The following is a 16,734-nucleotide window of genomic DNA, read 5'->3' on the forward strand; positions in this document are numbered from 1 at the left end:
ATCTATATATATATACACAGTTTTATATAATTTTTTACAGACATCTGTATACGGCTGCAATAATCATGGTTCTTTATCCTACAGACTTGTGCCCACACTCTATGTGTGCGGCATGTCTCACCCTGCTCGCCTGCCTGTGCGCCCTCAACTCCCGTGGGAGACGCCTAGGGCCTTCTCCAGATTCTATGCCTTGATATGTAAGCTGCCAAGTAAGTTTGGGAGTTTTCTTAGGGTTTATTTCCCCTCTCTTCTTTTGCAAGTATCCTCTTTGTGCCTACATTCCCTATTTTTCTTTTAGAGATTTTAACATACATCTACTCCTGATGAAGTGGCGATTTGGGTCCACGAAACGCGTTGAGGCTATGATGTTTATTACACACTAAATTACTCCTATATCTGGAATTTGTACTCCTTTCATATTATGTATACCGTTCATCATTGTATTACACTTGTGTATCAGCCATGCTGGTTATTTTGCAATTGTTTTTGGGGATTACTTATTACTAATTTTTTTACTATCTCGATGAATATATTTATTATATCCTTTTCATTGCCATGTGTATACATCTGTATGTACTAATAAAACGGAATTTTTGTAAAATCTTACCTGTAAAATTCCTTTCTCTGAGTCCTCCGACAGTCGCCGCCTCTTCATATTCGTCACATATGGGGTATTAGACTTTGCTCCGAAGGAGTAGCTAGGCAACAGAATATGTTAACAATAAAGCTTTAACATATCCCACCCTCAAGGGGTGGTCCCCTCAGTCAATACCCTCCTACTTCCTGCAACCATATCTCAGTTTTAGTGGAATAGCAGTAGAGTATACATTCAAACCCCAAAAGAGGGGCGGGGGCGGCGACTGTCGGAGGACTCAGAGAAAGGAATTTTACAGGTAAGATTTTACAAAAATTCCGTTTTCTCTTACGTCCTCCGACAGTCGCCGCCTCTTCATATTCGTCACATATGGGGACGTCCCAAAGCAGTGCAAACATGAGGGGTGGGAAACGCATCCGCGCCGAAAGGCAACGCAGTCTCCACATCAAAGAAAGGAACCTTACCAAAGGAAGGAAACCAGCTGGGCAACAGCAAAAATAAGTGCTCAACAGGAGCAACAACCCAGGAAAAGACAAAAAACCAGGGGGATACAAAACTTATCCCAACAGCCAGGAGTCCCCAACAAGGGACCCTAGGGAACAGCCGCACTAAGAACCTTGCGGCCAAAGGAAGCATCCGCCGATGCCTGAACATCTACTTTGTAGAATTTTGTGAAAGTGTGTACGGTCGACCAAGTCGCCGCCTTACACACCTGGGCTACAGAAGCCCCATGACGACAGGCCCAAGACGTACTCAGAGATCTAGTAGAGTGCGCCTTCACAGGCACAGGGGGAACCTTCCCCTGCAAGGCATAGGCCTGTTCAATGGTCTGCCTGATCCATTTGGCAATGGTAGAGGCGGAAGCCGCCATGCCCTTCCGAGGACCCTCTGGAAGAACAAACAAGGAGTCCGTCTTTCGAAAAGACTCAGTCGATTTAAGGTAAACCCTAATCGCCCGAACAACATCCAGAGAATGCAATCTCACCTCCTTTGGATGTTTAGGCTTCGTGCACAACGAAGGCAAAACAATATCCTCGTTAAGATGGAATTCCGAAACTCGTTTCGGCAGAAAAGAAGGATTAGGTCGCAAAACCACCTTATCCAAATGAACAACCAGGTACGGAGACTTGCAGGACAAAGCCGCCAGTTCCGACACTCTGCGAGCCGAAGTGATCGCCACCAAAAAGGCGACCTTTTTGGACAACATAGACAACGAGATCTCCCTGATCTGTTCAAAAGGAGCACGTTGTAACACAGATAGGACTAGATTCAAGTCCCAAGGGGGCAAAGGATCCCTCCTAGGAGGAACCAGATGCCGCACACCCTGAATAAAAGTGCCAACCAAGGAGTTGGAAGCCACGGGACGTTGAAACAGAACGGCCAGCGCAGACACCTGACCCTTTATCGTAGCCAGCGCCAAACGCTGATCGACACCCGTCTGAAGGAAAGACAGCACACGGGAAACCGAGTACATGCGGGGGGAAAACCCCCTGGACTCACACCAGGCAAAATAGGCCTTCCAAGTACGGTAATAAACCTTTCCCGAGGAAGACTTCCTCGCGTTGATCAAGGTATGAACAACCTCTGGAGAGAGACCCTTCTCCTTCAGGACCTCGGTCTCAACAGCCAGGCCGTCAAAGCCAGCGACTGTAAAGCAGGATGGTAAATCGGTCCTTGAGACAGTAGATCGTCCCGAAGAGGCAGACGCCAGGGGGCGTCGACCGCCATATTGACGAGGTCTGCGTACCAGGACCGGCGAGGCCAGTCCGGTGCCACAAGAATCACCGTGCTGCGTTCCGAGTGTAACCTGCGAAGGAACCGGGACAGCAACTGAATCGGTGGAAACGCGTACATCAGCCTGTACTGATGCCACGGGGCCACTAACGCGTCCGACGCGTCTGCCCGAGGGTCGCGCGTCCTTGCCACGAACCTCTTCACCTTGTAGTTGAGGCGAGACGCGAACAGGTCCACATCTGGAAGACCCCACTTCGCGCACAACATCTGGAAGACAGTCGGATGGAGAGACCATTCCCCCTGATCCAGGGTCTGGCGACTCAGATAGTCCGCCTGCCAGTTCTCCACTCCCGGAATGTGAACCGCCGTTATCGCCGGGACATGAGTCTCGGCCCAAGACAGAATGCCGGCCACTTCTCGAGCCGCTCGGGCACTCCTGGTGCCCCCTTGGTGGTTGATGTAGGCCACCGCCGTGGCATTGTCCGTCTGCACCCGAACCGGGCAGTCCTGCAGCCGGTCCGTCCAGCGATGAAGACAGAGCCTTATCGCACGCAGTTCCAGAATGTTGATCGGGAGGGAAGACTCCCCCTCCGACCAGGTCCCCTGGGCGGTCAGTTGTAGATTTGAGGGAAAAAATCTGCTCTCTGGCCGAGAGAGAAACTCGATCTTGTAACCAGATCGAACGATTTCCAGAACCCATCTGTCCCGCACACGGGCCAACCAGGGCTGAAGAAAACCGAGCAAGCGTCCCCCCACCCCAAAACTGGGTGAGGGCGCCCCTTCAGGCCGAACTGTTATGGGCCGCAGGTCCGGATTGGCCGGACTTCTGTTTCCCAGACCAGGGTTTCTTCTGAGAGCCCTGGCCCTTGAACGGTTTGCCCTTGTAGTGCGGCCGAAAGGCACGAAAGGACCCCTGAGGGGGCCGAAAATTCGCATGCTTCTTCCCAGAAGCCCCCTTAGCCTTGGGGAAATGGGGCAAGAGAGTGCTCTTACCCCCGGTGATCCCCTTAATCAACACATCCAGAGACTCCCCAAAAAGGCGAGACCCATCATAAGGCAGATTGGCTAAGGTTTTACGTGAAGATTGGTCCACCGACCAACATTTCAACCAAACCAGGCGGCGAGACAACACCGCCACGCTGTGCACACGTGCAGCCAACGGAATCAGGTCCAGGTCCGCATCGCACAGATACATGACACCCTGGTGGATCTGATCCACCATGTCCAGGGTCGCCGCCGAGGCCGAATCGGCCACTAGGACGCGCCTAAGCATCTGCGTCCAACTTGCGATCGCCTGGGCCGCCATGAGAGAAGCAAATAGAGCTTTAAGCATAGAACCCGTAACAGAATAAGTATGACGGGCAAGAGACTCCAGTCTCCTATCCGTGGCATCACGGAAAACAGGGGATCCCTCTGCAGGAATCGCAGTGGCTTTGTTCAAAACCGCAATTGCATGATCCACTGGTGGAGGCACACACCACCGTTCATCAGTGGCAGGGGAGAAAGGATAACGCAGCTTGAATTTACTTGGTACCGCAAAAGGTTTGCGCAGATCGCGCCATTGATCCTTTACCGCGCGCTGAAAATCAGCATTGCAGGGAAAAACCTGCGGCGTCCTGCGTTTTCTCTGCGTCCCATAAGCCGCCAAGGCAGCGGGGGGACACACTTCGTCCTGCAAACGTAGCGTCTGCTTAATGGAAGCAATCAACTCATCCATGATTGCAAGCTCTTCAGGCGAGCCAGGGGGAGAATTATCAACCCCCTCAACCTCAGCCTCTACCTCAGACCCCACTAGAGCAAGAGAGGAGCGGGACCCCGATAGGGAGGTCCCTGCCAGAACAGCCCCATCACCTTCACCCTCAGAATCGGAGGACAGAGTAACTCTGGGCCGTTTAGTAGATTGAGCAGCCACCAGCATTTGCACCTGGGCAGCAAGGCCAGCCACAATAGTGGCTAAATCCCCCCCTGGGGGGGAAACAGCGGTCCCCTGGCTTTCCACCAATACTGTGGGAAACTTGCCCTCCTGAGAATCCATTGCCCCTGTACGCCAGACAACCAAGGGTTAACTGTCCCCTTTCAGCAAGCGCGGTAAGCGCAGCCCACCGCACACACTCAGGCACAATGAGACCCCCACAGGGAATATACAGACTGAATACAGGCAATGGACCACAGGAATAGAAGGATAAAACCTGAGGAGACCCCGCTGCTGCTGCTGCCTCGACCGGTGTTCCAGGAAAAAGGAAGTGATGCAGCCAGGGCGCTCTATGTAAGCCTATGGAGGCTACAAGAAAATGGCCGCCGTGCATGTAAACCATGCGGCCGGAGCGGGCGCCGGTAAAATGGCGTCGTTTGGCGCCGAAACCGCCGCTCCACAGTGCATAAAAACACACACAATTTCATCCCATTATATGGATACATGTTAGATCGCCGCAGCGATCGCTGTATATGCCCCAACATGCCATTAAAAACATGCCCCACAGCACACAGCTTCCCACACTGCCCAGCCTGACACACACAGTGTCATACAGCTCCCCCCCCCCCCCTTGCAGCCCACAGCATGCAGCCGAGAGATAGGGAGACAAGCAGTGTGATTTAAAGGCAGGTTACACAGTCCCAGACTGAGACCCCACCCAGACAGACAGGTCCCCACATAGACACACTTACCTCATATGGCGTGGGGAACCCGCACAGGCGAACAAGCCGCTGCACATGAGGCAGGGAGAGTCGCAATTCAAGACGCACACAATGGCGGTTAAGAAACCGCACAGCGTCCGGTGAGGTAGCCACCTCACCAAACATCCCTGCACCGAACAGGGATGGGTCGTTCACCGTGCCAGGAGCGTTACCTGGCTGAACGCTCGATGGCAGACTGGGAAGCCACTGACCCACGACCTGCGATCAGCCCGAGACCCAGTCCGCATGATCCTCTTCGTCCGAAGAACTAACTAATGCTGACAAAAACAACAGCTAAGTAAAGGTAGAGAAAAAAACTCAAATAAAATATTAAAAAGAAGAAAGAGTCTGGGACAAAAAGTCCCAGCACAGAGAGAGCCAGCCACTCCTGACAAGCTAGACATTAAAACTGAGATATGGTTGCAGGAAGTAGGAGGGTATTGACTGAGGGGACCACCCCTTGAGGGTGGGATATGTTAAAGCTTTATTGTTAACATATTCTGTTGCCTAGCTACTCCTTCGGAGCAAAGTCTAATACCCCATATGTGACGAATATGAAGAGGCGGCGACTGTCGGAGGACGTAAGAGAAATGTGGTTTACAATTTCCCTGCCAGCCTTTCATTTAAAGTCCCAATCTCTCTTTTACAGGATTGGACGCACCTTGCCTTCCTTCCTGGGAACTGTAAACCGATTTAAAGTAAAAACCCTGAAAACGTTCCGATGTTGGAACCGGGACAATCACCCCTTGAAGTAACATGACCCTGTAAGTGGTCTGGGGACAGGCGACCGGGACAGGCGAGGTGCCCCATCAATCTTGTAGCCAGACCATATGACTTAGCGGACTCACTTGTCTTGTACTAGGAAAGTCCACGGGTCCGGAAACCAACAAAGACGCCACCTCCCACACCTGACATGGGTGAGGGCGCACCTTCATGCTTAAGGAGCCTTCTCCGTTGGTCTGGATAAGCCTGCTTTTGACTTGCCAGACCAAGTTCGCTTGGATCCACCAGAGGCCCTGAAAGGCCTTCATCCCTTGTCAGTGGGCCGAGGGACGAAAAAACTTCTTATGAGCCCAGAAGGATGGCCCACATCTACAATGACGGTCCTTGCCCTTACTAGCCTGCAGGAAGAAAGGTTCTCTTCCCCCCCCCCCCCGTGAGACCCTTAATGAGGTCATCCAGGGTATCTCCAAGCAGGCAATCTCCTTAAAAAGGAAGATCAGTCAAGGCCATTTTAGAAGTCTGGTCCGCAGACCAGCATTTGAACCAAAAAAATACGCCGAAGGACCACTGCTGATATAGAAAGCCTAGCGACTAGGGGAGCCGCATCCAAAGAGGCATCACAGATAAACTGTAGCCCCTGGACAAACTGGTCCACCAGCTCCGCAAAGGCAGGGGGGGCTGCTCCCCCTCCAGATCACGGCATAAAAGCTTAGCTCACTCGGTCAGAGTTTGCGACACCAGTGCAATGGTAAATACTGGCCTCAGTGCTGAACCAGCCAGGGTGTTGCCGTATGATGTCATCCAGGGTAGCACCAAACAGGCGATCTCCTTTAAAGACCAGTCAAGGCCTTTTTAGAAGTCTGGTCCACAGATCAGCATTTGAGTCAAAAGACACGCCGAAGAACCGCAGCTGAAACAGAGTCGAGCCACATCCAAAGAGGCATCACAGATAAACGTAAGCCCCTAGACCAGCTGGTCCGCCAGCTCAGCAAAGGAAGGGGGGGGGTAGTTACACCCCCTCCAGGTCACAGCGTAAGAGCTTAGCCCACTCGGTCAGAGTCTGCGACACCAGGGCAATGGTGAAAGTCGGCCTCAGTGCTGAACCAGCCAGGCTGTACAAATTGCGGGCCACAGCCTCCGCCTTCCTGTCAGCCGGGTCCTTAAAGGCCGGGGACTCTTCAACCGGAATCATGGTTGCTTTGTTCAGTCTGGAGACCGGAGGATCTACCACCGGTAGAACAGTCAACTTTTTTAGGAAAGGACTCCTTATAGGGTTACTGCATAGCGAATCGCTTAGGGGCCACAGGGGAACGTTTTGGCCATTCCCACTCTTTAGCGACAAGTCTGTCAAAACAGACAGGGAAAGGAAACACCTTTGTCGCTCTGGATGGCTTATGAATGCCAAAGGGAACCTATGCCTCCGTCGCAGTTTCAGCTGCGTCCTGCATTTTTAAGGTCTCACACACAGATAAAATCAGTGCATCCACCAGTGCCTTTTCGGGCACGGCTACAGTAGTGGAGGAATCATCCTCACTATCTGAAAACACAGGGCGCGTGGTCGCAGACCCAGCAGAGTGACCCACGTCTGAGACGGCTGAATCAGATTCAGGATTTGAGGAGACAGATGAGGCAGAAGGCGCTTTTTGCCAGCCCGTCACCCAAAAACCACCTCCACCTGGAACACAAAAGACTCCAGGATCGCCGTCAGTGAATCGATGGATGGTTGGGACCCGTAGGGCCCTGCAGCTTCTGAAAGGAGATCAAGTGGGGAACTGTGCTCCAAAGACTCCATGAGTCAACAAAAGGATCCCACAAAAAATGTGTAAAAACACTGCTAAGGGACACCCACACCACTCCAACAGCACCACTCGGTTGCCAGTAACAGAGCAGAGAGGACCCCACCAGACTCAACACCCGGCAGAAACAGGAACTGCAGCCACCAGGATAATCTGCATTACATGTGTGGCGATCAGGAAGTGAGAAGATCCAGGAGTCAGCACCAGGGGCTCCCACCGCCAAAATCACGGCCCACAGGACTCCACTCTCGCGGCCGCAGCTATTTTCAATGGCAAACCACCGCAAAATGGCCGCTGGACTGCACAAACATAGCTCCCGTGCATTGAGCACACAGGCTACAGCAAAATGCCGGCCCCGCGCAGCACCAGGAGGGTCCCCTAGGCCTCAGAAAATGGGACAGGCAGGTACCCCCACCAGGTACAGCCCCCCTCCACAGCCGGTCGTGGGCAGCGCACCCCCCCCCCCCCTGGCACAGCACCCTGCTCCCATTACGCCAGGTGGTAGACCAGGCCACCCACACAACCCCAGCGTCAGTGAAGGAAGGGGAGGGGCGATATGGCCCACAGGGATCACCAGACCGATGAGGGGGTGCCTAACATTAAGGAGGGGTACCCATGGGTCCGACCGTCCCATGGAGGGCCCCCCATGTCCACCCCAAAACCCTCCAGGGGGGAGAGGGGGGACAGTTACTTACCATACCAGGAACCAGAGGGGCACCGCTTCAGACCAAACCTCCTGTCCATCGAAATGGGGGGCTGTCAGCCAGGAGGAACGGAGACCTGGGTCGAGACCCGGTCGTATGCGACCTCGCAAGGCTTTTAACTCGCAGGCCAGCCCCCGTCTGGTGGGGCTTTGTCGTAGCCGACCTAGAGTGGAGCCGAGATCTGGCCAGACTGGGGTGACCACTGGATCTAGATTATCCAGCCCGTCACCCAGTCTGGCAGTTGATTGTAGATCTCACAGGGGGAAAAAAACAGGAGAAAAAAAAAATCTATCTAAAATGAAAAAATTGCCAGGACCAGAGATCCCAGCAAGGAACTAGGTCCTTACCCCTAACTAGGCAGAAAAAAACAGAGTACATATAGCAGAGAGGGAGTATACCCCCTGGGACTGCCCATAGGCGTAGCCAGACTTTTTCTGCCTAGTGTCCTACTCCTGTAGGGAGCATTATAACCCAATGGTTAAGATGATCAGGTGCTATGTCCGTCAATGAACGAAAGCAAAATTCTAATTTTCAATGAGCTATAAACACAATGCCAGAATAACACAGGGACCCTTTACCTGTTCATAGATTTCTACTGCCTTTTGGTACTGTTCCAGTTGAGCGGCATATGTAGCCACCTTCAGCAGACACTTATTGGCAGAGCTGAAATTACAAATAAAAGCCAAAAAAAAAAAATCACTTCTTGCCCCTTCATATTTCAAAACTTCAAATAGAAATATATTACCCTACCTGTTTGATTCTTCTCCCTTATAGTAATCTGCTGACTGCTCATAGTGTGCAACGGCCTGCAAAAAAAAAAAAAAAAAAAAAAAAAAAAAGAGTCAAAAGTCCACTAATCACGACAGTCACAAATACAACACGGAAAATAAATTAACCAGTATGTTGTCTTGATGCTTATGTTTAATTAGAAAAATGACACAACAGTACTGATTTTTTATTTTACAAATTAACACGGGGTACAAAATATTCATATGTAATATGTTTGATTTATCCAACTGATTAAAAAATTAAAATGGTTATTTAGAATAATAAAAAAAAAATTAAAAATATGCAAACACATATTAAGATGCAATATTTCCTCTTTAAGTGCCGGTTCACATTATTGCAGCTGCGGAGATCGCATGTAATACGGAGCGCACTGCTCCTTCATTACATGCGATCTCATGTGCGGATGCGAATTCAGCGATACACTTTGTATGGCTGAATTCGCACTGTATCCGCACAGGACCCTTTTTTTCAGCCGCATCAGGATCGGATCGCACAGTGGTTCACACTTCTGTGATCCGATCCTGTGCGAACTGCCAGATCGCACTGCGATATGCGATCAAACTGGGGGTGTTACATTTAATTGACACCCCCCGCGTATATCTCGCATATGGCAGTGTGAACTGCAAGATGTACGGATGCGATGCGGGAACAGGCTGCGAATTCGCAGCCTTCCCGCATCGCACAAGTGTGAACCGAGCCTAAAGGATGTTACCCTTTTGAAAGAAAATAGATACAATTTTTTTATTTTGAAAAAAAAAAAAAAAAAAAAGAAGGGCATTGTTTTTGTCTAAGGCAGTCATGTCCAAAGTCCGGCCCGCGGGCCAGTTGCGGCCCGTTCTTTAGTTTTATACGGCCCCCTGAGGCACTGCTGACTTTAAGGATCTTGTAGAGCTGACCGAGGAGATGTCCGTTTCTGTAAGTGTGATGTGTGTGTGTATATATATATATGTGTGTGTGTGTGTGTGTGTGTGTGTGTGTGTGTGTGTGAGAGTGTATGTGTGAGTGTGAGTGTAAGTGTATGTGTGAGTGTGAGTGTAAGTGTATGTGTGAGTGTGAGTGTAAGTGTATGTGTGTGTGTGAGTGTATGTGTGAGTGTATGTGTGAGTGTGAGTGTATGTGTGAGTGTGAGTGTATGTGTGAGTGTGAGTGTATGTGTGAGTGTGAGTGTATGTGTGTATGTGTGAATATATATATATATATATATATATATATATATATATATATATATATATATATATATATATATGTGTGTGTGTGTGTGTGTGTGTGTATGTGTGTGCGTATGTATGGAGCTGACCAAGGAGGTGTCACTTCTACAATCCTACTGTGTGTGTGTGTATATTTATTTATTTTAATGGTTCAAATGTCAGGCAAAATGATTGGCCCTCACGCATGTTCACTTCATCAAATCTGGCCCTCTTTGAAAAAAGTTTGGACACCACTGGTCTAAGGAGCCCGCAGAGCAGTGCACCCGCAATCAGCAGATCGCAGGTGCATTTCCAGGCTCCTGCAGACTCTCAGGATAGCGGTCTGCTCATACCTCGGATACAGGCAGGCAGCTACTTGAGAGAAAGAAGATCAATGTGCGATCACCAGTGCCCTCACACTCACTAAGAACTACAAGCTGTCAGCAACAAAGGACAATGGTACTTGTAGTCTGTTCATTCATAGGGGGGGGAGATCAGGGGTGAATGCTGGACATATTACACCCTAAATACGGGTGCAACATATCCAGAAAGATAAATTTAACCTTTAAATAGGTAAACTAGATGAAATAGAAAATATATTTTTACCTTTTCAATATCAACAAGTTCGCTCTCATAAATTTCCGCAATTGTAATGTGATGCTTAGCAGCAATTGTAAACCTCCCCTGCAAAAAGATAAAACCTGTTTATGTCACCAACCTAAAAAAAACACACATAGCTTAAAAAAAAAAACAAAAAAAACACATTACACCTAGGCAGTAATTTTTTGACCAAAGTTTCTGTAAAGAAAATGTAGAAGGAGACTACAGAACATCTCCTCCTTAGGCTATGGAGATGAGGGGGGACCTGTAGTTCTGCAGAAGAACGGAGCAAGCTGACATTGTTGCTTGGGAATTTTGTGCAGCAGAAACACTGTTGTCAGCCCAAACAGGAAGTTAGCAGTGCACTGGATTGCTGACAGAACGGGTATTTTTGTTGTACTTGCATGGTTTTTAATGCAACAAAACACTGAGAAAATGCTTACGTATTGCAGAGATGTACTGCATGTTTATTTATTTTTTTATTTTGCTCAGATATACACTTGAACCGCTTGCAGACCATATAACAGATATACGGCAACAAGGACGCTCTGCTGCGCCTATATTATGTAGCTAGTACGCGATCTGCAACTTCCGGTGCGTGCCACTGGCGATCGGCCATGCTGTGATTAAACACAGCAGATGTAAATTAGCGGGTGCCAGCCAGTGGAATACTGCCGGCCCCAGCCGATCGTCTGAAGTTTACACAGGACCGAGCCCTGCCTATGCAAACAAGGCAGAGCCCTGTCCTGTCACCAGGGAAGTGATGAGGTTTCTTTCCCAGTAATGCAGGGGATAAAATCCATTACTTGCCTTAGTAAAAGCAGCACATTGAGTACACTAAAAACACTGACTAGGCACACATTTAACCATTTGATCGCCCTAGATGTTTAACCCCTTCCCAGCCAGTGTCATTAGTACAGTGACAGTGCATATTTTTTAGCACCGATCACTTTATTAGTGTCATTGGTTCCCAAAAAGTGTCAAAAATGTCAGTTTGTGTCCGAATGTTTTGGAATTTTGGAAGACGTACTAATCAAGTCACAGGTGTGGCCCACAGTTTTTTTAGGAACAATCAGCTTATTAGGGAGTAGTCGCTTCTTACCATATCAGTGTAAATATCGATGGCTGCATTTAGGCAGTTGATGGCCTCTAGGGTTAGCAATTTGGGAAAGAATGAAAATCATCTTAACCATACACAATGTAAAAATAAGAGTATAATTTAGGACATGCCGATTATGATGAAGTAGAGAATGCAATACAAGTGAAGAGATAAAGGCACAAAGATGTGGGCTACACATGCTGTGATACATGCAGTCAGTTTAAGGTAAGCGGGCCATTCAAGCTATGAGCATGGCTCCAAAACTGGCACAGCAATAATGCAATGGGGTGAATCATGTGTATAAAGCAAAGGTGTAGCAGAGATGGCGGACAGACGTGGTTTAAACACCACATACAGCATAAAAAAAAAAAACTTACCTTGTGGATCAGCCTTCTTGTAGGCATTCCCAGCATCTACAAAACTAGTCGCTGCATCGTGTTTGCTCTGCAGTTGCATGTATAGCTTGGCTGCCTGACAAAATGCATTTCCTGCAGCTGTAAAACAGATCACAAGAGAGATATTAGGGTACAGAGATAAAGGTATTAAAATCAATAGCTATCCACTATATTACAGCTATGGGTAGAGGCAAGAAATAATGGAGTTATGCTAGTAGTAAAATAGTTACTAGACTACTTACCACACTGTGAAATTCTCAAAAATTTTATTAACGTGATTCTAAATGCCTGGATGTTATACTTACCTCTTCTGTGTAATGGTTTTGCACAGAGCAGCCTTGATCCTCCTCTTCTCCGGTCCCCTATAGGCGCTCCTGGCTCCAATCCCTCCCGCCCAGTGCTCCTCCCAAGCCCCGCTGTCTGTCCAGTGACACACAAGAGCGTGGCTCGGCCCTGGCCCCCACTCCCTCCTCGCTGCTGTGTCTGAGCCAATGAGGAGGGAGAGAGAGGAGAGCCACTGCTGTAGTGCACATCGCTGGATTACGATCAAGCTCAGGTATTGTATTTAAGGGGGCTGGGGGGAGCTGCATGCATAAGGGTTTTTTTTTTTTTTTTTTTACTTTACTGCCTAGAATGCAATAAGGTAAATCTGCTTTTAAAACCACTTTAATAAAGAAGAACTCGATGTGAGGCCCCTGGATGTGCGGTATAAACTGCATCCACAAACAGCATACCGCACTGTGTTAGGGGTGCGAGCCGACACTTCCTGTCTCATACCTGGAACACAGATCAGATCAGTCTACAGCAGCACCGCTCAGAGCAAGCAGTGTATTCCATCAATGAATACAAATCTTCAGATGGACTGATGTCACAACCTCTGACTCAGCCAATCAGAGGAAGCTTTGTAATTATATATATATATATATATATATATATATATATATATATATATATATATATATATATATATATATATATATATATATATATATATATATATATATATATATTACACACACACACACTTTAACCACTTAAGCCCCGGAGGATTTTCCTGCTCAAAGACCAGGGCCTATTTTGCGATTCGGCACTGCGTGACTTTAACGGACAATTGCACGGTCATGCGACGCTGTACCCAAATGAAATTGACGTCCTTTTTTTCCCCACAAACAGAGCTTTCTTTTGGTGGTATTTGATCATAAAATTTTTCACATTTTAGGCCAATTTGTTTTCTGCTACATATTTTTGTTAAAATCGCAATAAGCGTATTTTGATTGGTTTGCGCAAAAGTTATTGCGTTTACTAAGGGAAAGATTTGTCATTTTTATTGTTTTTTTTTTTACTAGTAATGGCGGCGATCTGCGATTTTATTTGCGGGACTGCGACATTGCGACGGACAGATCGGACCCCTGACTGACATTTTTGCGGGGGAACCAGTAACATTACTACTTAATCAGTGCTATACATATGCACTGTTACTGTAAAAATGACACTGGCAGGGAAGGGGTTAACTTTAGAGATCCAGGGGTTAAGTGTGTCCCTAGGGGCATGCTTCTAACGGTTAAGGGGCGTGGCTTTGGATGTAACCACAGAGACATACGATCCTACATAGCAGCCGCCAGTCACTCGCGCGGGGACCTCAGTGAACGAGCGGGGGCAAGCCTCTGGCGGCGCGCGCTCGCCCCCTACAGGCTCCTGGGCGAGCGACGTAGTACTGCGTAGCTTTGCCCAGGAGAGGCTGACCACCACAGTAAATGTACTTGCGGCGGTCGGCAAGCGGTTAAAAAGTTAAAGTTAAAACACACACACATCATAGGTTGAACTGGATGGACTGGTGTCTTTTTTCAACCTCACCAACTATGTAACATTTTTTTTATTCATTATAGCATCAGGTAAAGTAAATTTCTGGGATATTGATCTGGTCAGTTAAGTAGCAGAGGGGGTTGTCAATCAGTTTCAGCTGCTTTGGTGTTAATGAAATTTTGCATTTGGCTAGGGTCAGTGTCACTACTGGTAGAATGGGGTGATACCTGGACCCTATAGAGGTTGCACAGACAGTCCAGTTCCTCCATTATGACACATCAATACGTGCCATTGCCAGAAGGTTTGCTGTGTCTCGACAGCAGAATCTTAAGAGCATGGAGGAGATTCCAGGAGACAGGCAGTTACTCTAGGAGAGCTGGGCAGGGCTGTAGGAGGTCCTTAACCCATCAGTAGGACCGGTATCTGCTCCTTTGGGCAAGGATGAACAGGATGAGCTCTGCCAGAGCCCTAAAAAATGACCTCCAGCAGGCTACTGGTGCGAATGTCTCCAAACAATCAGAAGCAGACTTCATATTCATGAGGGTGGCCTGAGCGCCCAATCTCCTCTAGTAGGCCCTGTGCTCACTGCCCGGCACTGTGGAGCTCGATTGGCATTTGCCATTGATCACCAGAATTGGCAGGTCTGCCACTGGCGCCCTGTGCTTTTCACAGATGAGAGCAGGTGCACCCTGAGCACATGTGACAGAAAAGGGTCTGGAGAAGCTGTGGAGAACGTTATGCTGCCTGTAACATTGTTCAGCATGACCGGTTTGGTGGTGGGTCAGTGATGGTTTTGGGAGGCATATCCATGGAGGGACGCACAGACCTTTACTGGCTCGACAATGTCACCCTGACTGTCATTCGGTATTGGAATGAAATCCTTGGAGCCATTGTCAGACCCTACGCTGGTGCAGTGGGTCCTGAGTTCCTCCTGGTGCACGACAATGCCCGGCCTCATGTGGCGAGAGTATGCAGCCAGTTCCTGGAGGATAAAGGAATTGATATCGTTGAATGGCCCCCACGCTCACCTGACCTAAATCCAATATAGCACCTCTGGGACATTATGTTTTGGTCCATCCTACGCCGCCAGGTTGCACCTCAGTCTGTTCAGGAGCTCAGTGATGCTCTGGTCCAGATCTGGGAGGAAATACCCCGGGACACCATTGGTCATCTCATTAGGAGCATACCCCAACGTTGTCAGGCATTCATACACGCACGTAAGAGCCATACAAATGCTGAATACCATTTTGAGTTGCTGCAATGAAATTTCAGCAAAAATGGACTCGCCTGCTGCATCATTTTTTCACTTTGAATTCAGCCCTCTGTAGGTTGATAATTTTCATCAAATGATGTGGCATCCTTTCATTCCTAACACATTACCCAGTCCATATATTAGTATAGATATCCAGCACATTTTTCCCCATTGAGATCTGATGTGTTTTCAAAGTGTTCCTTTAAGCTGTGTAATATATATATATATTATATATATATATATATATATATATATATATATATATATATATATATATATATATATATATATATATATATATATATATATATATATATATATATATATATATATATATATATATATATATATATATATATATATATATATAATTTCCCTGTACACCACCTACTAGGCAGCAAGGTTTGTAAGATATAGAGTTCCTGCTAAACACATCTGTATTGCACTACTGTGTTTTCATTTTATGATGCTGAGTAAGGGGTGGAAGGGACGTCACAAGTTTCCCAGATACGAGATAAATTGCCAACTTTCTTGTATCTCAATTTCTTTGCATTTCTACAGTATGTCGTTACTGTGGATAGACCGCCATTATCCTCCTGACAAAGCAGATCTTGTATCTGAGAAACACATAGTTACCGCCATTCCACCACTTAGTGCCGGTTCACACTGATGCGGCTGCGGTGATCGCATGTAATGTCGGAGCGCACTGCTCCTTCATTACATGCGATCGGCTGTGCGGTGCGAGTTTAACCATACACTTTGTATGGCTAAATTCGCACCGCACCCGCAGCAAAAACGCACAGGACCCTTTTTTGCAGCCGCATCAGGATCGGATCGCACAGCGGTTCACACTTCTGCGATCCGATCCTGTGCGAACTGCAAGATCACACTGCACTGCGATATGCGATCAAACTGGGGGTGTCGTTAAGATTACATTGACACCCCCAGCGTATCGCATATGGCAGTGTGAACTGCTGGGGGTGCGTTTGCGATGCGGGAACAGGCTGCGAATTCGCAGCCTTCCCGCATTGCATAAGTGTGAACCGGGGCTTACTCAGAATATTCGTACTATGGAAACACAGTAGTAGAACATTGATTAGTTAGATTGACTGAGAGACAGAGTTCATACATAGCTTGTAGGTGGTATACAGGGTTACATATATGGAGGTTCTAGAAATAAAAAAAAAAAATGAAAGCAGTATTTTAAACCCACAAAAAACAACACTTGCTGAAGCTTACCAATTCTTAGATGTGATGGCTGCATTATGTCTTTTTTAGGCTCCCTTTCCTTTATTTCACCCGGTGATCCTGCAAGCAAGTCTGTTTTTCAACAGAACTAACTGTCCTGCAGATGTAGCAGTTAGAGAGTTGAGACAAGCCATTT

General features: G+C 47.9%; 1 protein-coding gene across 1 annotated transcript in view; it reads right to left on the reverse strand.

Moving 5' to 3' along the window:
* NAPB (NSF attachment protein beta) overlaps window positions 1-16,734 on the reverse strand; it is a 65,121-nt gene that overhangs the window by 19,547 nt on the left and 28,840 nt on the right. Inside the window, exons 3-7 of the mRNA XM_082251246.1 lie at window positions 12,278-12,394; window positions 11,904-11,950; window positions 10,808-10,885; window positions 8,976-9,031; window positions 8,804-8,888 (exon numbers count right to left, since the gene is read on the reverse strand). Of these exons, the coding sequence (XP_082107372.1) occupies window positions 8,804-8,888; window positions 8,976-9,031; window positions 10,808-10,885; window positions 11,904-11,950; window positions 12,278-12,394 (383 nt within the window). The remainder of the gene's footprint in view (window positions 1-8,803; window positions 8,889-8,975; window positions 9,032-10,807; window positions 10,886-11,903; window positions 11,951-12,277; window positions 12,395-16,734) is intronic.

Source organism: Pelophylax lessonae, assembly GCF_965119305.1.
Source record: "Pelophylax lessonae genome assembly, chromosome: 3".
NCBI lineage: Eukaryota > Metazoa > Chordata > Amphibia > Anura > Ranidae > Pelophylax > Pelophylax lessonae.